The following is a 20,655-nucleotide window of genomic DNA, read 5'->3' on the forward strand; positions in this document are numbered from 1 at the left end:
AGTCGCTATGGAGACCTTGGTCCAGCACATCGTTCCTGCACTTCTGCGTGGACTTAACTCCATCGCTGATGCCATAGCTGGCCTCCAACAGTGTGTATGTGAAATGGGTGCTAGGCAGCTCAATCACACTCCAGTTACTCCTTCTCCTCAAGGAGTCAGCCAGGGGCCCTCAGGCACCCATAGGGAGAAGGATTAACAGGTGCACACCTCAGGGCAATCCATTCAGTGACTGGCGGAGTCTGGTCCATCCAAACCTCCTCTTCCTGTGACCTCAGCAGCTCCAGCTCCACAGGCTGACTGCCACACGGCAGGGACAGAATTTTATGCCTCGCAGGCAGGCGGGTGCCTGGCCCAATCGAGTGTAAACTAGCGTGAGAAGAGGTCAGGTGAGCATCCCAACATCATCATGCACACGTGCGATCTTCAGGTCATAGAGTTATACAGCACAGAAACAGGCCCTTTGGCCCATCGTGTCCGTGCCGGCCATCAAGCACCTATCTATTCTAATCCCATTTTCCAATACTTGGCCCTTAGCCCTGTATACTATTGCGTTTCAAGTGTTTATCTAAATACTTCTGTTGTCGTGTACCAGCTTGGCTGCATGCATAGATATGGAGAGACTGTATGCAGGTCACCTGCCAGGCCAGATGATAAGTACGCCTGTCATATGTGGATGATCCCATGGATGGAATGAGGACAATGACAGGGAGTGTGAGAGAGTGAATGGTGATGTCCCTTGAACTGGCAGTGAGTGAGATCACTGTGGATGCGTGCTGGGTTTGTGAGTGTGTGAGTTGAGAGTGATGAGAAGAGTGACTTAACCTGGTGGACCGGAGGACGTCATTCATCCTCTTGCGGCACTGGGTGGCTGTCCTCTTTTGAAGGGTGTTGGCACTGACCACGCTGCCACCACCTCCCAAGCCAGGTTGGTCACGCTGCTGCCCTTCCTGTGGCCAAAGCGGGGGTAGAGGACATCCCACCGGCCCTCCATGGCATCCCAAATGTGTTCCAGTGATGCGTTGCTAAACCTGGAGGCTGCAGTCTTTTGCCATTTGTGGACATTTTCCCTGCAGCAGTTATGGGCTGGAAGCACTGAGATGTGGTACTCGTGGCTGGACTTTAAATGTAATGCCTGATGTGATGAAGCAGCATGGTGATGACGGGCAGACGAATGAGAGCCCACCCGCCACGGAAACTGTAATTGGCCGGGTTGCATTTGTCCTGCTTTTTGTATACAGGATATACCTGTGCAATATTCCACTTAGCCGGGTTGTTGTATTTTTTTAATAATCTTAGAATTGTCTACCTAAACGGAGTTGGTGTATTTGGTGACTGCTTGGTGCCTTCAGTGATGGCGTGTTTGGCCAATTCCCCTGGCAGCACGAGGCGGACGGCGCTCTGGATCTCCCGGGCCAAGATGGTGCAGCGCTTGTTGTAGTGAATGAGTTGCGAAGCCTCGGAGGCGATGCGCTCGAAAATATCGACAACGAACGAATTCATAACACTCATGGCCTTGGACGAGATCCTGGTGGAAGGACCTGGGTCAGCACCCTGTACACGTAAATGGAATAGCTCTGCTTGCGAGATTTTCTCCACTTCTTAGGCGGCTTCTTGGTGACTTTAATCAGCGACTGTTTCAATGCCCTTCGTCACAGCCGCCAAGTTAGGCATTGCACTCAATTCGGACCAACACAAATCACATCCAGTGTTGTAGATGTACGGGAACAGCTTGGCTAGGGGCACAGCAAGTTCTGAAGCACAAGGCTTCAGTACTATTGCCAGGATATTGCCAGGGCCCATAGTCTTTGCAGTATCCACCCATTTCTTGATATCTCATGGAGCAAATCGAATTGGCTGAAGATTGGCATCTGTGATGCTGGGGATCTCCAGAGGAGGCCGAGATGGATCATCCACTCGGCATTTCCAGCTGAAGATTGTTGTGAATGCTTCAGCCTTATCTGTTGCACTGATATGTTGGGCTCCTCCATCATTGAGGATGGGGATATTTATGGAGTCTCCTCCTCCAGTTGTTTAATTGTCCACCACCATTCACAGCTGGATATGGCAGGACTGCAGAGCTTAGATCTGATCCATTGGTTGTGGGATCGCTTAGCTCTGTCTATCACTTGCTGCTTATGCCGTTTGGCACACAAGTAGTCCTGTGTTATAGCTTTACCAGGCTGACATCTCATTTTTAGGAATGCTTGGTGCATGCCCTCCTGCACTCTTCGTTGCATCAGGGTTGATCCCTGGTTTGGTGGTAATGGTAGAGTGGGGGATATGCCGGCCCACGAAGTTACAGATTGTGTTTAAGTACAATTCTCCTGCTGCTGATGGCCCACAGCGCCTGATGGATGCCCCAGTCCTGAGTTGCTAGACCTGTTCAAAATCTATCCCAATTAACACAATGGTAGTGCCACACAACATGATGGTGGGTATCCTCAATGTGAAGGCAAGACTTCGTCTGCACAAGGATTGTGTGGTGGTCACTCCTACCGATACTGTCCTAGACAGATGCATGGACAGGCGGGTTGGTGAGGATGAGATCAAGTATGTTTTTCCCTCTCGTTGGTTCCCTCACCACTGGCTGCGGACACAGTCTAGCAGCTATGTCCTTTAAGACTCGGCCAGCTCGGTGTGTGGTGGTGCTCCTGAGCCACTTTTGGTGATAGACAATGAAGTCCCTCACCCAGAGTACATTCTGCACCCTTGCCATTCTCAGTGCTTCCTCCAAGTGGTGTTCAACATGGAGGAATACTATTTCATCAGCTGAGGGAAGGCAGTATGTGGCAATCAGCAGAAGGTTTCCTTGCCTATGTTTGACCTGATGCCATAAGACTTCATGGGGGCTGGAGTCGATCTTGAAGACTCCCAGGGCAACTCCCTCTTGACTATATACCACTGTGGCACCACCTCTGCTGGCTCTGTCCTGATATTGGGACAGGACATACCTAGGGATGGTGATGGTGGTGTCTAGGACATGATCTGTAAGGTATGATTCTATGAATATGACTATGTCAAGCTGTTGCTTGACTAGTCTGTGAGCCAGCTCTCCCAATTTTGGCACAAGCCCTCAGATGTTAGTAAGGAAGACTTTGAGGGTCAAAAAGGCTGGGTTTGCCATTGTCCTTTCTGGTGCCTCAGTCGGTTTCATTCCTTTTCATAGGCTTTTTAGCGGTTGAATACAACTGAGTGGCTTGCTAAGCCATTCCAGAGGGCATTTAAGAGTCAACCACATTCCTGCAAATCTGAGGTCACATGTAGGCCAGACCAGGTGAAGACAGCAGGTTTCCTTCCCTAAAGGACATTTGTACTATCAAAGAGAACCATCACTTAAATAAATGCTGGATCCCGCATATACCTAAGCATCTCTTTTAGTGCTTAAGGGTTTAACAATAAATTGGCACAACACAATAAAACTAAAATAAAGACAGCCTTTCTAGTACTTAAATAGGGCATTTTTGCATACATACTGAGTTGTATCTGTGTGTCGTGGCTTTTCCGTTCGAGGTACAGTGTAGGGGTTAAATTCAGTGTAAGGGTTATCTACATCCTCTAGATTATTCCCACCAACAGAGCCACTACCAAAGAAAAAGTGAAAAGGATGTTACTTTGAGCACACCATCAGGAAAATACTCTCACTCATTGTGTAACTAGGTGCCTCACCTATACAGTGGAATTTGATGAATTCTGGGAAAAAGACTTGTACTGTAAAAGATTATAACATGGTTATTTCTGCAGAATTGCATTAAAATCACACTCTTCATTTACATAATAACCACAGTAGTAGGGCTCATTTATTATGTTAAATTTAAGTACATACATTCTATTGACACATACAACATCCAATACATATGAAAAGGTAAATGCCATTTTCTTGAAAATACTTGCTCGAATCATGTGCAAGAGATTAGTTTGACAATTGAAGTAGAAGGGCTTAATTTAATATAGATGGCAGTAAGAGAATTACTCACAAGTTGATTGGTTTAGCTGCAGCACTGAAGGGCCGAGACTGAGTTTTGTCCCAGTATCCATGTCCACTCACAGCCTAGGAGGAAGGTTAAGTAACAAAATAAATTTCCAAGCTTACAGATAATCTTTTAGCCATTTACATTTTACTATAAAAAGATAATGCACAAAGAACATTCTTCAGCAGCAAGCTTTGTCACGTAAATCAGTTGCAAGTACTCTGAACTTAGCAGCCCAATTAAATGAGTAAGTAAAAATAAACAGATTTGGGTTCAGTTTAATTCTTGTACAACTAACCAATCCTAATTGTACCTGATCAATATATTGAAAACTGGCAAACAAGTACTTAGCTCCTAGCTCAATCCACTCCAACTCTTGTTCTTACTTTAGACCACCGTAAGAGAGTTTTCCTTCCCCAATTAATAGGCACCCCTCACAAAATATACCAATATGATTATTTCGTCAGAAATTATGGGCTAAGTCTGGCTTTAAAATCTGCATCAGGCCATCATACAGTGTGGCAACATATTCTTGCATAAAGCCTCAAGACCTCCACTGACCCAAAGATAATTTCTAGTAACTTGTATCTAAAATCCATAACTAAACAGAAACAAGCTAAATGTAGGTGGCCCTAATGTAATGAGTGGGAGACAAAGGAGTGTGTGTGTGCATATGAATATGAATGCGGTGTAAAGGCTGCCTAAATTGGAAGAATGAAGAGAACACTTACAATGCAGGAAAACTGTTTTTCATCTTCATTCCGGCATCCTTTGCACGCTGCAGGAACGATACCAAATTAGCAGCAAATTAGGACAAGGGAGGACCTAGCTAAAGGACTCCAAACCTTGGTGCTAAGTCAGTTCAGCCAAAAACTTTCTCTACTGTAGTAGTTAAATTAAACAGTAATGTTTGATAAGTACACTTAGAGAGGTACAGGTATTTCCAGGTACTGTCAAGAGAAGCAAGATAAAGTGAACCAGAAACTGTTAATACAACAACTGGGAAAGACTAAATTGAACTCCTGGGATTCCTATTATTCAGATAATAACAGCAAAAGTACACACTCTATGAAACACAGCTATCCTCTGCTATATGGCATATACTTCTCTTATCATAACAGTCAAATAATTGCTACGATTTCTTGAACTCCTGAATTGTGAACAGAAAATCCCAGTGGACTCTGGTTAATGACATCACATGGGTGGCCAAGGTCAGTGAATGCATTTCCAAACAATATCTTCTACCCATAGTTCCACTAACCTCTCACGCTGCTCAATGCACCACACACCACCCATCACTCACCCATCAATAAGCCCGAGTTCAACACTCAGGCCTACCATCCAGATATCCCAGCTCATACACCTTCCACTGATAACAGTCTCACACCAATCTCTCGCTGTCACCACAAACAGTTGGAAGTGAGTTGCCCTGGGAGTCTTCAACATCAACTCTGGCCCCTGTGAAGCCTCATGGCATCAGGTCAAATACCGGCAAGGAAATCTGCTGATTACCACGTACTGCACTCCCTCAGCTAATGAGTCAGTGCTCCTCCATGTTGAACACCACTTGGAAGCACTGAGGGTGGTAAGGGTGCAGAATGTACTCTGGGCTCGCTGATGGACTTCAATGTCCATCACCAAGAGTGGCTTGGTAGCACCACCACAGACCGAGCTGGCCGAGTCCTGAAAGACATTGCTGCTAGATTGGGTCTGCAACGGGTGGTGAGGTAACCAACAAGAGGGAAAAACTCACTTGACCTCGTCCTTGCCAACCTGCCTGCCGCAGACGCATCTGTCCATGACAGTCTCAGTAGGAGTGACAACCGCACATTCCTTGTGCAAGTCCCGCCTTCACATTGAAGATACCATCCATCGTGTTGTGTGGCACTATCACTGTGCTAAATGGGATAGATTTCAAACAGATCTAGCAACTAAAGACTGGGCATCCATGAGGAACTGTGGGCTATCAGCAACAGCAGAATTGTACCCAACCACAACCTAGCCTCATGGTCCGGCATATCCCCCACCATTACGGCCAAGTCAGGGGATCAACCCGGGTTCAATGAAGAGTGCAAGAGGGCATGCCAGGAACAGCACTAGGCATACCTAAAAATGGAGTATCAACCTGATGAAGCTACAACACAGAACCAAGAGTGCGCCAAACAGGATAAGCAGTGGATGATAGACAGGGCTAAGCGATTCCACAAGCAATGTATCAGATCTAAGGTCTACAGTTCTGCGATATCCAGTCGTGAATGGTGGAGGACAATTAAACACCTGGAGGAGGAGGCTCCACAAATACTCCCATTCTCAATGTTAGGGGAGCCCAGGGGCAGAATTTTCCCCCCACCGGGGAGGTGTGCCTCTGATTGGCACCCCCAATCAGGGGCGTGCCGCCATTTTACATAGGTGGGCCAATTAAGGCCTGCCCAGCGTGACATCCGCTATGCGCTCCCTGTGCGGGCGGGGGAGGTAATCCCTAAACCGAGAATGCGCTCTTTCGCGCATGCATGTGAAAGAGCACACTCATCTCCCTGAGGCTACCTCAGGGAGATTGGTGCCAAATTTAAAAATGTTAACAATAGAAAAAAAAAATTCCCCTGACATGTCCTCTCATGTGACACTGTCACATGAGTTGGGATATGTCTATCACTTTCATTAACAATTTTATTAAAAATTTATAAACCTATATGAAACCTCTTCCCACCCATGGATGAGGGTTCATGCTTTTTCCAATGCCCACCAAGGCTCCTGGCCTGCCCACCAACTTTAAGGTTGGACGGGCAGATCCATTAAGTACTTTAATTACTTTGTCACTGGCCTCAAATGGCCATTGACAGGTCGGTGGGCGTGCAGCTGATTCTGCTGAGCCCCCGCCCACCTAAAAATTGAAATGAGGCGGGATGACGTCGGGAGTTCTGCCCGATGTTATCCTGCGTCACTTTACGTGTTGGCTCCTTGCTTGCCGACCGGGAAATCCTGGCCCAGCACATCAGTGCAAAAGATTATGCTGAAGTATTTGCTCCAATCTTCAGCCAGAAGTGCCAAGTGGATGATCCATCTTTTTAAAAAAAATTCTTTCATGGGATAGGGGCATCGCTGGCAAGGCCAACATTTGTTGCTGATCCCTAATTACCCTTGAACTGAGTGGATGACTTGACCATTTCAGAGTCAACCACATTGCTGTGGGTCTGGAGTCACATGTAGGCGAGGCCACATAAGGATAGCAGATTTTCTTCCCTAGAGGACATTAGTGAACCAGATGGGTTTTTATAACAATTGCTTCACAGTCACTAAGACTAGCTTTTAATTCCAACTTTGTTAATTGAATCTAAATTTCACCAGCTGCCATGGTGGGATTTGAACCCATGTCCACAGAAGGTTCATCTGGGCCTCTGGATTACAAAACCAGTGATATTAACACTAAACCACTGTCTCCTCCCATACTGATTGGCATTCCTCCAGAGGTAACCAGCATCACAGATGCCACTCTTTAGCCAACTCTACGTGATATCAAGAAACGGCTGAAGGGACTGGATAATGCAAAAGTTATGGGCCCTGACAATATTCCAGTTATAGTACTTAAGACTTGTGCTCCAGGACTTGCCAGAACCCTAGTAAAGATGTTCCAGTACAGCTACAATGCTGGTATCTACCTAGTAATGTAGAAAATTGCCCAGGCATGTCCTCTACACAAAAAGCAGGACAAATCAAACCTGGCCAGTTACTGCCCCATTAGTCTACTCTCAATCATTAGTAAAGTGATAGAAGAGGTCATCAACAGTGCTATCAAGTAATACTTGATTAGCAATAACCTGCTCACTGATGCTCAGCTTGGGTTCCGCCAGGGCTACTCAGCTCCTGACCTCATTACAGTCTTGGTTCAAACGTGGTTAAAAGAGCTGAACTCCAGAGGAGAGGTGAGAGTCACGGTCCTTGACATCAAGGCAGCATTTGACCAAGTGTGGCATAAAGGAGCCCAAGCAAAACTGGAGTCAATGGAAATCAGGGGGAAAACTCTCCAATGTTTGGAGTCATACCTAGCACAAAGGAAGATGGTTGTTGCTGTTGGAGGTCAATCATCTCAGTTCCAGGATAGTGTCCTCGGCTCAACCATCAATGACCTTTCTTCCATGATAAGATCAGATGTGGGAATGTTCACTGATGATTGCACAATGTTCAGCACCATTCATAACTCCTCAGATACTCAAGCAGTTCATGTCCAAATGCAACAAGACCTAGACAATATCCAGGCTTGGGCTGGCAAGTGGCAAATAACATTCATGCCACACAAGTGCCAGATACTGACCATCTCCAATAAAAGAGAATCTAACCATCGTCCTTTGACATTCAATGGCATTACCAACACTGAAACCCCCACTATCAACATCCTGGGAGTTACCAATGACCAGAAAATGAACTGAACTAGCCATACAAATACTGTGGCTACAAGAGCAGGTCAGATGCTAGGAACCCTGTGGCGACTAACTCACCTCCTGACTTCCCAAAGCTGTCCATTATCTACAAGGCACAAGCCAGAATTGTGATAGAATATTCTCCACTTGCCTGAATGAGTGCAGCTCCCACAACACTCAAGAAGCTTGACATCACCCAGAACAAAGCAGCCTGCTTGATTGGCACCAATACCACAAACATTCACTCCTTCCACAACCAACTATTTTTTAGTTCTGATGAAGGGTCATACGGACTCGAAATGTCAACTGTATCCCTCTCCGCAGATGCTGTCAGATCTGCTGAGTTTTTCCAGGTATTTTTTTTTTTTGTTAACTGTATATTTAAGTTGTGATCATGGTAAGGTGTGCCATAATGCTCACATTAACTACAAACTTTGCTCACTGAAAGTGTGGAGAGAGTTGTTAGCATTTATCCAAGAACTTTTAAATAATCTTTAAAAACAGTTTCATGTTCCCACCTAGAATTTCAACAGGCGAGCGCCCACTATGATTTTGGCAGAAACCCAATGAAGTGGGATAAAATGTGTTATGACAATACAGTAGGAGAAGCTATGTAGAAGTTAATTCTAACCCTCCCTCAGGTGTCTTAACATCCCTATTATGCCATGGCACAGCCAACATTTCATATCATTAAGTTTCAAGTGCTCCCCCAAGAGAGCAATAATGCATGAGGTGCTTGACTTATTTATGTGAAAAACCTGTTAAACATTCTAGATTGTTTTAATCAGGATTCAAAATTTGCATTCTATCCATGTAGTGATAACAACCATTACGGTTTTCCACTATTTACATCTAGCATGTTCCATGGCATCTCTCACTCAGTTATATAAAAAATATCTATTAATTCTCATAATGTAGGTGGCCAGAGCAAAACTGTGTTTTTGCACACCCCTAGTTGTTCATAGAAAGTTATGCTGCACTTCTTGGTAGTAAGGGTTTTGGATTGTTAAAGTAAATCTGGTAAACTGCTGCAGTGTATCCTGTAGTACATTCTGAAGCCACAGTGTGCTGTAGTTGATCAGGGTAGATAAGGGTAGAGGTGCTATTCAAGCAAAATGTTTTGTCCTTGGCTTCTTAAGTGTTATTGCCACATTTACCCAAGGGAAATTTTTGTGCACTTAACATAGTGTACTGTCACAATCTATAAATTTTAAGAACACAGTTGTGATGCCAGAGAAATAAGTAGAAAATGCCAATAGCTGAAATTATATGGCAATGAGATGGGCATATCAAAGCTCCACTTTGAAGAAGTTAATCACGTTAATAATTAATCAAACAGAACACTTCCCTAATACTAAATCCCATTCAAATCTTTTGGCATTGGTTATAAGAATTCAAAACATCTATTGTGGTTTAAGGAAGCTGGTCTTTAAAGGGTAATAGGCATAATAATGTATCATTTAAATTCACATAACTGAAAGGGAACCACACTATGCTTGCAGAACCTAACAATATTAAGACACATTGCTGATCTCCACACTGATTAGCACCAGAATTCAATCATGAAGATATGTTCCGGAGACAAATACTGTGGTTAAAAACTTGGGTCTGGATTTTGAAGTCCTGCCCAGGGTGGGAACAGAGGTGGGCAGTTACTGAAAATAGCAGCGATGGCTGGAGTGTCTGTTTCCTGACAATGTTCCTGCTGCCAGCGAGTTTCAGCAGAGCGGGGCAGGCTGTTGTTGTGAACCTGCCTGATTCACAAGTAAGTCCAGTTATGGCTGCCCCATAAAATTAGGCCCCATGAAAGAGCAAACAGCTGAAAAGGGCACTTAGCCATTGCACACAGGTGCCTTTGGGTATGCACAGGTTGCAGGTAGAGTGCTGACTATGCATTTGGGCATTTCAGGGGGTCGTCACCCTCCTGGCATTGAAGGGGCATAAGAGGAGGGGCTGGGCTTCCAGGCACAATTTGGAAGCCACCTGATTGCAAGCAAGAGATCAGCTGGCAAAAAAAGCATGACTCTCAGGTTTCACGCACAGTGGCGGTGAGAAGCAACATCCTTCACAGGAAGGACAGGTCCCTGGGCATGAGGAGAGGGAGGAGGGGCAGCAGGGCCATTGGAGGCCATATCATTAGAACAGGTTCTACATTAGAACAGATGGAGCTACCTGGTCATGTCAAAGAACCAGTGTCACAGGAGACTCTGGCTTTCTAGCTACATGATCTCAGAAATTTGTGCCCTTGTCACAGAGCACCCCAAACCTCGCAGCACTGCTTGCTATATCCTGCCAGTACCCATCAAGTCACTGTGCCCTGGAACCTCTTGGCCTCCGGGTCTTTCCAAGGATCATCTGTGGACAAAACAAAAATAAAAATACCTGGAAAAACTCAGCAGGTCTGACAGCACCTGCGGAGAGGAACACAGTTAATGTTTCGAGTCCATATGACTCTTCAACAGAACTAAGGAAATATAAGCAGGTTTACGGGGTTGGAGGGGGGTGGTGGAACAGGTAGAGCTGGATAGAGGGCCAATGATAGGTGGAGATAGCCAAAAGATGTCATAGACAAAAGGACAAAGAGGTGTTGAAGGTACATTATCTAAGGTATGTGCTAATAGGTGACATTAAGGGTAGAAAGCAGGACGAGCAAGGTACAGATAGCCCTAGTGGGAGTGGGGTGAGGGGAAAGGATCGAAATAGGCTAAAAGGTAGAGATAAAACAATGGATGGAAATACATTTAAAAATAATGCAAATAGGTGGGAAAAGAAAAATCTATATAAATATTGGAAAAAAGGGGGATCGGAAAGCGGGTGGGGATGGAGAGAGTTCATGATCTAAAATTGTTGAACTCAATATTCAGTCCGGAAAGCTGTAAAGTGCCTAGTCGGAAGATGAGGTGCCGTTCCTCCAGTTTGCATTGAGCTTCACTGGAACAATGCAGCAGGCCAAGGACAGACATGTGGGCAAGAGAGCAGGGTGGAGTGTTAAAATGGCAAGCGACAGGGAGGTCTGGGTCATGCTTGCGGACAGACCGCAGGTGTTCTGCAAAGCAGTCACCCAGTCTGCATTTGGTCTCTCCAATGTAGAGGAAACTACACTGGGAGCAGCGAATGTAGCAGACTAAATTGAGGGAAGTGCTGCTTCACTTGAAAGGAGTGTTTAGGCCCTTGGACGGTGAGGAGGAAGGAAGTAAATGAGCAGGTGTTGCACCTTCTGCCGTGCATGGGAAGATGCCATGGGAGGGATTGAGGTGTAGGGGGTGATGGATTAAAAATCAGTCAGGTGGCGCCCTGTAGTACACTCCTGCAAGGGTCTCCATAACAGTCTTCCAGTGATACGTGGACCTTGAAGAGGTCTGAATGTTAGTTCGACAGCTCATCGGAGGAAGAGGAGGAGCAGAATATGGACGAGGAGGAGAAAGGGGAAGAGGAGGAGGAAATTGCAGAACACAAAGTGCCCTGGCTGCACGGAGATGTGGTTGAGCCTGATACAGGGCTTGATGACCTCGTCAGGATGTCATTAATGTAAGGGATCATCTGATCCAAATACATTTCAACTGAGGCTTGGCCTAAATAGCCAAGTGGTTATGGTACTGGGTTTATAACCCCAAGATCAAGAATTCAAATCTCACAATGGCAAACTATGGAACAATGTGACTTCATCTGAAACAGATGGAAACAGGTTTGTACTCGAAAGAGTATCAAGAGTTCAAATCTCACAATGGCAAACTATGAAACAATGTAACTTCATCTGAAACAGATGGAAACAGGTTTACTCAAAAAGAGTATCAAGAGTTCAAATCTCACAATGGCAAAACTATCAAGAGTTCAAATCTCACAATGGCAAACTATGAAACAATGTCACTTCATCTGAATAGGAACAGATGGAAATGGGTTTGTACTCGGAAGAGTTACATTTCAACTGAGCCCTTCTAACCCAGGGGGATGGCACGTTCAGGAATTCACTTTCATCTGCCTGTGGGAACACTGCTATTGAAGGTACAGCTTGGAATAGATTCACGAATACTGCCAATGAATGATGCACATCTGTCCAGGTGTTTCACTGTCCCTATTAAAAGACATTTGCTCCTCTTCAATTCATCCCTCCTTTCCTGTCTCAACATTAAAGAATGCAAGCTCACATGTCAGTTATTATGTTTCAAAAATTATATGGTGTTGAAAACTAGAAAAAGTGCCCACTTATAGATGAAACAAACCCCAGTGACCCACTCAGTGCTCTGCACAATGTGCTGGCCTCTGCACTCCACCACTTCTATGCGGTACCCTGCCCCCCACCTTATGGTCTCAGAAGAGTTATAATCACTGTGCTCAATTGTCTCTACTTGGGACTGAGATACACGTGGTTATCATCATAGAGATGCCCCCCTGCACCTTATTGGCATGATTGAAGGGGCTGCCTCCATCACTGGGCCCTGCTGTACAGATGGTCTCTCAGTCAGAGGGGCCAAAGCCAAGGATGATGATAATTGTGTCCTGTGATGGGTGGCACTCTCATCTTCCTTGGTGATCACCTCAATTCTTGGATGGCACTTACAATGTCCCAGGCACCACCATCACCATCCCTGGGTATGTCCTGTTTCACCAGAAGGACAGACCCAGTAGAGGTGACGGCACAGTGGTATACAATCGGAAGGGAGTTGGCCTGGGACTCCTCAACTCTGGGCTCCGTGAAGTCTCATGGCATTAGGTCAAACATGGGCAAGGAAACCTCCTGCTGATTACCACGTAATGACTTCCCTCCCCATCTGCCCCTCCCACTCCCCCCCACCCCACCTGATGAATCAGTACTCATTAATGTTGAACGCTACTTGGAGGAAGCACCAAGGCTGCAAGGGCACAGAATGTACTCTGGGTGGGGAACTTCAATGTCCATCACCATGAGTATCTCAGTAGCACCACCACAGATTGAGCTGGCCGAGTCTAAGGGACATAGCTGCTAGACGGGGTCTGCAGCAGGTGCTGAGGGAACGAACGAGAGAAAAAAACACACTTGACCTCATCCTCACCAACCTGCCTGCTGCAGATGCATCTGTCCATGGCAATATCTGTAGGAGTGACCACCGCACAGCCTCTGTCTTCACATTGAGGATACCCTCCATCATGTTGTGCGGCACCACCGCTGTGCTAAATGGGACAGATTTCGAACAAATCTTGCAACACAAAACTGGGCATCCATGAGGCACTGTGGGACAAAAGCAGCAACAAAAATGTACTCAACCACAATATGTTGGCTCATGGCCCGGCGTATTCCCCCACTCTATCATTACCACCAAGCCAGGGGGATCAACCCTGGTTCAATGAAGAGTGCAGCAGGGCATGCCAGGAGCAGCACCAGGCATACCTAAAAATGAGGTGTCAACCTGGTGAAGCTACAACATGGGACAACCTGCGTACCAATCATAAGCAGCATGTGATAGACAGAGCTAAACAAAACCACAACCAACGGATCAGAGCTGCATCCAGTCGTGAATGGTGGTGGACAATTAAATAAGTCACTGGAGGAGGAGGCTCCACAAATATCCCCATCCTCAATGATAGAGGAGCCCAGCACATCAGTGCAAAAGATAAGGCTGAAGCATTCACAACAATCTTCAGCCAGAAGTGCAGAGTAGATGATCCATCTTGGCCTCCTCCAGAGGTCCCCAGCATCAGGTGCCAGTCTTCAGCCAATTCGATTCACTCCACATGATATCAATAAATGGCTGAAGGCACTGGTTACTGAAAAGGCTATGGGCCCTGACAATATTCCAGTAATAGTACTGAAGACTTGGGCTCCAGAACTTGCCGCACCCCTAATCAAGCTGTTCGAGTACAGTTACAACACTGGCATCTATCCAGCTATGTGGAAAATTGCCTACTTATGTCCTGTACACAGAAGGTAGGACAAATTCAACACTGCCAATTACCACCCCATCAGTCTACTCTCAATCATCAGTAAAGGACGGAAAGGGTCATCAACAGTGTTATCATGTGGCACTTGCTTAGCAATAACCTGCTTATTGACATTCAGGTGGGTTTCGCCTGGGTCCCTACCTTATTTAACTCTTAGTCCAAACATGGACAAAAGAGCTAAGCTCCAGAGGTGAGGTGAGAGTGACTGCCTTTGACATCAAGGCTGCATTTGACCGAGTGTGGCATCAAAGAGCCTTAGCAAAATTGGAATCAATGGGAATTTGGGAAAACACTCCACTGGTTGGAGTCATACCTCGCACAAAGGAAGATGGTGGTGTTTGCAGGTGGTCAATTATCTCAGCGCCAGGACATCATGGCAGGAGTTCGTCAGGGTAGTGTCCTAGGCCCAACTATATTCAGCTGCTTTATCAATGAACTTCCTCCCATCATAAGATCAGAAATGGAGATGTTTGCTGATGATCGCACGGTGTTCAGCACCATTCACGATGACTCAGACAGTGAAGCAGTCCATGTCCAAATGCAGCAAGACCTGGTCAATATCCAGGCTTGGGCTGACAAGTGGCAAGTAACTTTTGTGCCACATAGTCCTGACTCGTAGATGGTGGACAGCCTTCGGGGAGTTGAGTTACCCACCACAGAATTCCTAGCCTCTGACCTGCTCTTGTAGCCACAGTATTTATATGGATGATCCAGTTCAGCTTCTGGTCAATGATACCCCCCGGATTTTGATAGTGGGGGATTCAGCAATGGTAATGTCATTGAATGTCAAGGGGCTATGATTAGATTCCATCTTGTTGGAGATGGTCATTGCCTGGCACTTGTGTGGTGTGAATGTTATTTGCCACTTGTCAGCCTGGATATTGTCCAGGTCTTCCTACATTTGGACATGGGCTACTTCATGTGGGATTTGAACCCATGTCCCCATAGCATTAGCCTGGGCCTCTGGATTAATACTCCACTGACATTACTACTGTGCTGCCATCTCCCTTATTGGCATAAGAAGTTGTATGTATCAGTGCAAGCAAGTCCTCAACAGCACTCTGGCTCTGAGTCTTGCTGAGGTGTCAATAAGTGCCCTGGGTACACATTCCATCCATGTTCAGGAGCAGCAGCCACCCTCAGGCTCCTCAACTGGTGTGTCTGCTCGAGGTTGAATACACAGAGACCTGTCATGAGGTGTTGCACTCATCTTGTCTGACTGATGAAGATCATTGAACCTTTTCCTGCACTGGACCCAGTTCCTCCTGACCACACTCTGCCTGCTCACATTCTCTACCACCTTTATCCATGCCTGCTGTGTTTGGGAGGGTGGCTTTCTCCTATCACTCCTTAGGTAGCAGCGATCACAATATGATTGAATTTTACATTCTATTTGAGGGAGAGAAGAGTGATCTAAGACTAGTATTTTAAACTTAAATAAGGGCAAAATATGAGGGCATGAAAGCACAGCTAGCTAAAGTGAACTGGCAAATTAGGTTAACGGATAAATCAACAGGAGTGCAGTGACAGACATGTAATGGGATATTTCAGAATACATAAAATAGATACACTCCAATGAGAAAGACAAATTCCAAGCGGAGGACCCACCATCCATGGTTAACTTGAAAAGTTAAAGGTAATGTCAAACTTAAAGAAAAAGTATATGATTGCACAAAGATAGGTGCAGGTCAGAAGATTGGACAGAATATAAAAAACAGCAAAGAATGACTAAAAAAATAATAACAAGGGAAAAATTAGAGTATGAGAGAAAGCTAGCTGGAAATATAAAGACAGATGGTAAGAGTTCCTATAGATATTTAAAAAGACAAGTTAACAAAGTGAGCGTTGGTCCTTTAGAAAGTAAGGCTAGGGAATTAATAACATAAAATAAGGAGACAGCAGATGAACTGAAAAGGTATTTTGCCTCGGTCTTCACTGTAGCTGTAAATCAGGAAATGGAAGGGAGGGAGGAACACAAGAAAATCATAATCACCAGGAAAGTAGTACGGAGAAAATCGTTGGAACTCCAGGCTGACAAGTCCTCAGGTCTCATAGACGTCTACAGCACAGAAGGAGGCCATTCACCCCATTGTGTCTGTGCTGGTCAACAAAGATCTGCCTAGGCTAATCTAATTTTCCAGCGCTTAGTCCATAGCCCTGGAAGCTATGGCAACGCAAGTGGATATCTAAAAATTTCTTAAATGTTACGAGAGTTTCTGACTCAACCACCCTTTCAGGCAGTGAGTTTAAGACTAACACCTCCCTCTGGGTGAAAATATTTCTCCTCAACTCCTCCCCTTAGCCTTCTACCTCTTACCTTAAATCTATGCTCCCTGGTTATTGACCCTGCTACGAATGGAAAAAATGCCTTCCTATCTACCATATCTATGCCCCTCATAATCTTATACACCTCTATCAGATCCTCTCTCAACTTTCATTGCTCCAAGGAAAACAGCCCCAGCCTATCCAATCTTTCCTCATAGCTCAGACCCTTCAGCCCAGGCAGCATCCCGGTAAATCTCTCTGCAACCTCTCCAGTGCAATCACATTCTTCCTATAATGTGGCGACCAGAACTGCACACAGTACTCCAGTTGTGGCCTAACTAGAGTTTTATACAGTTCCAGCACAGCCTCCCTGTTCTTGTATTCTATGCCTCGGCTCATAAAGGCAAGTTCCCATTTGCCTTCCTAACCACCTTATCTACCTACCCTGCTACCTTCAGGGATCTATGGATATGCACACCAAGGTCCCTCTGATCTTCAGTACTTTCCATGTTCCTACCATTCATAGTGAAATCCCTTGCCTTGTTAGCCCTCCCCAAGTGCATTACCTCACACTTTTCCGGGTTGAATTCCATTTGCCACTGCTCTGCCAACCTGACCAGTCCATCGATATCCTCCTGCAGTTTATGGCTCTCCTCCTCAATATTTACCGCCCTATCAATTTTTGTGTCATTTGCGAACTTCTTGATCATAGCCCTTACATTTAAAACCAAATCATCTATATACACCACAAACAGCAAGGGCCCAAGCACTGAGCCTTGTGGAACCTCACTAGAAACAGACTTCCAGTCACAGAAACATCCCTCCACCATCACCCTCCACTTCCATCCTCTCAGCCAATTTTGTATCCAATGTGCCACTTTGCCTGAGAACCCATGGGCTCTTACTTTCTTGACCAGTCGGCTATGAGGGACCTTATCAAAAGCCTTGCTAATGTCCATGTTGACCACATCAAATGCATTATCCTCATCAACACTCCTGGTTACCTCCTCAAAAAATTCAATCAAATTTGTCAAACACGACCTTCCCTTAACAAATCCATGCTGACTGTCCCTGATTAACCTGTGTCTCTCCAAGTGCAGATATATTCGGTCCCTCAGAATTCTTTCTAGTAACTTCCTCACCACCGAGGTAAGACTGACTGGCCTGTAATTTCCTAGTCTATCCCTTCCTCCATTTTTAAATAATGGGACAATGTTAGCAGTCCTCCAGTCCTCTGGCACCTCACCTGTGGCCAGAAAGAATTTGAAAATTACTGCCAGGGCCCTTGATATCTCTTCCCTTGCCTCCCTAAACAGCTTGGGACACATCTCATCTGGGCCTGCGGATTTATCCATTTTTAAGGTTGCTAATCCTGCTGGTACCTCCTCTCTAAGTTAATTTCCTTTAATATTTCACAATCCTCCAACCTGATGTCTATACCTGCATTGTCCTTTTCCATTGTGAAGACTAACGCAAAGTGTTCATTCAGGACTGCACCCACGTCTTCCGGGTCCACACACACATTACCTCTATGGCCCCTAATTGGCCCTATTTTTTCCCTATTCTCTTGCTCTTTATATATTTAAAAAACCTCTTTGGGTTTTCCTTTATTCTATCCACCAGTGCTTTCTTATACACTCTCTTAGCTTTCTTAATTTCCTTTTTAAGTTCCCCTCTGCACTTTATATACTCCTCTAAGGACTCTGCCATATTGAGCTGTTGGTATCTGCCATAAGCTCCTTTTTTTTTCTTAATCATAAACTTTATGTCCCTTGACATCCAGGATTCTCCAGACTTGGTCCCCACCTTTGTCTTTATGGGAACATGTTTGCTCTGTACTCTCACTATTTCCTCCTTGAAGGCCTCCCACTGCTCTGACATGGTTTTATCTGCAAGTAGCTGCTCCCAGTACACTTGGGCCAAATTGTATCTTATCTTGGTAAAATTCGTCTTTCCCCAGTTGAGAACGTTTATTCCCAGCCCAACCTCATCCTTTTCCATAACGATCCTAAGTCTAACAGAGTTATGTTCACTATCTCCAAAATGCCCCCCTACTGATACATCTTCTAACTGCCCGGGCTCATTTCCGAATATTAGGTCCAGAACTGCCGACTCCCTTGATGGGCTTTCTGCATACTAGCTAAAAAGGTTCTCCTGGACGCAACTTAAGAAGTTTGCTCACTCCCTACCTTGAACACTAAAACTATCCCAGTTTGTATTTGGGTAGTTAAAATCCCCTCCTATTACTGCCCTATTATTCTTACATTTCTCTGAAACTTGATTACATATTTGATCCTCTATCTCTCCCTGACTGTTTAAGAGGTCTATAGTACACACCCAACAGCATGTTTGCCCCTTTTGTGTTTTTTACTTCTACCCATATGGCCTCATTTGATGATCCTTCTAGGATATCATCCCTCCTCACTGCTATAATTGATTCCTTGATCAATATTGCAAACCACGCACCCCCCGATCAATATTGCAAACCACCACCACCCCCCCGACTTCTATCCCCCTCTCTATCTCATCTGAACACCCTATGACTAGGAATGTTAAGCTGCCAATCCTGCCCTTCTTTTAGCCAAGTCTCGGTCATGGCTATGATATCATACTCCCATCTGCCTATCTGTGCCCTCAGCTCGTCTGTCTTATTCCGCACGCTCCTTGCATTAAAATGTATTCCATTTAGCCTTGCTAAGCTCACTTCTTTTTTAATCTAGCCTATGTTTCCTCTGCCTTCCAGACTCACTTACTAGCATTTTAACTTCTAATTCCATCTCAGCTTCTCTCCCCTCTGAAATACTTTTCAGGATCCCATTCTCCTGCCAGTTTAGTTTAAATCTGCCCCAACAGCATTAGCAAACCTCCGTGCAAGAATAAAAGAAGCATATTATCGCAACGATGAGAGGTTGAAGAGCACTGAGATGCAGAGGGATCTGGATGTTCTAGTGCATGAATCAGAAAAGGTTAATATGCAGATACAGGAAGTAATTGCAAGGGGAATTGAATACAAAAGTAGGAAGGTTATGCTTCAGATATACAGGACAGTGGTGAGACCACATTTACATCCACCCTGTCACCCCTCATTCTTCGAAATTCTAGGAAATACAGACATAGACCCTCCAATGTTTCCTCATAAGACAATCCCACCATCCCAGTGATTAATCTGGTGAACCTCAATGCACTCTCTCTATGGCAAGTATATCCTGCCTTAGATAAGGGCACCAAAACTATACACAATATTCCAGGTGAGGTCTCAACAAGGCTGCATACAACTGCAGCAAGACATCTTAATTCCAGTACTCAAATCTCCTTGCAATGAAAGCCAACACATCATTTGCCTTCCTAATTGCTTGCTGCACCTGCATGCTAACTTTTAGTGACTCTTGAACAAGGACACCCAGGTCCCTTTGGTCACCTACACTTCCCAATCTCTCACCATTTAAGAAATATTCTGCCTTTGTTTTTTCTACCAAAGCGAATAACTTCATACTTAATCGCATTATGTTCCATCTGCCATGTTCTAGCCCATTCACTTAGCTTGTCCAAGCCTTCTTGAAGCTTCCTTGCATCCTCCTCATAAATTATGTTCCCATTCAGTTTGGTGTCAACAGAAAATCTTGAAATATCACAATTGGTCCCCAAATTGAAATCATTTATATAGATTGTGAACAGCTGCGGACCTAGCACTGATCCTTGCAGTACCCCACGAGTAACAGCCTGCCATCCTGAGAATGGTCTGTTTATTTCTACTCTCTGCTTTCTATCTGTTAATCAATTCTCAATCCATGCTAGTGTGTTTTCCTCCAATCCCATGTGCTCTAATTTTATTTACTAATCTCCTGTGTTGGACCTTATCAAAAGCCTTCTGAAAATCCAAATATATCACATCCATTGGTTCTCCTATATGCTACAAGTAATATCCTCAAAAAATTCCAACAAGTTTGTCAAACATGGTTTCCCTTCCATAAACCCATGTTGATTCTGCCCAATTTTACCACTCTTTTCTAAATGTCTAATTATCACATCCTTTATAATAGATTCTAATTCTAACATTTTCTTTACCACTGACATCAAACTAACAGGTCTGT

General features: G+C 45.0%; 1 protein-coding gene across 1 annotated transcript in view; it reads right to left on the reverse strand.

Annotated features, from left to right (window-relative positions):
* Positions 1–20,655, reverse strand: part of LOC121276028 (spermatogenesis-associated protein 48) — a 76,878-nt gene that overhangs the window by 11,694 nt on the left and 44,529 nt on the right. The window contains exons 5-7 of the mRNA XM_041183969.1: positions 3,975–4,048; positions 3,667–3,708; positions 3,474–3,581 (exon numbers count right to left, since the gene is read on the reverse strand). Coding sequence (XP_041039903.1) covers positions 3,474–3,581; positions 3,667–3,708; positions 3,975–4,048 — 224 coding nt within the window. The remainder of the gene's footprint in view (positions 1–3,473; positions 3,582–3,666; positions 3,709–3,974; positions 4,049–20,655) is intronic.

This window comes from Carcharodon carcharias, chromosome 3 (genome assembly GCF_017639515.1).
Source record: "Carcharodon carcharias isolate sCarCar2 chromosome 3, sCarCar2.pri, whole genome shotgun sequence".
Taxonomy (NCBI): Eukaryota; Metazoa; Chordata; class Chondrichthyes; order Lamniformes; family Lamnidae; genus Carcharodon; species Carcharodon carcharias.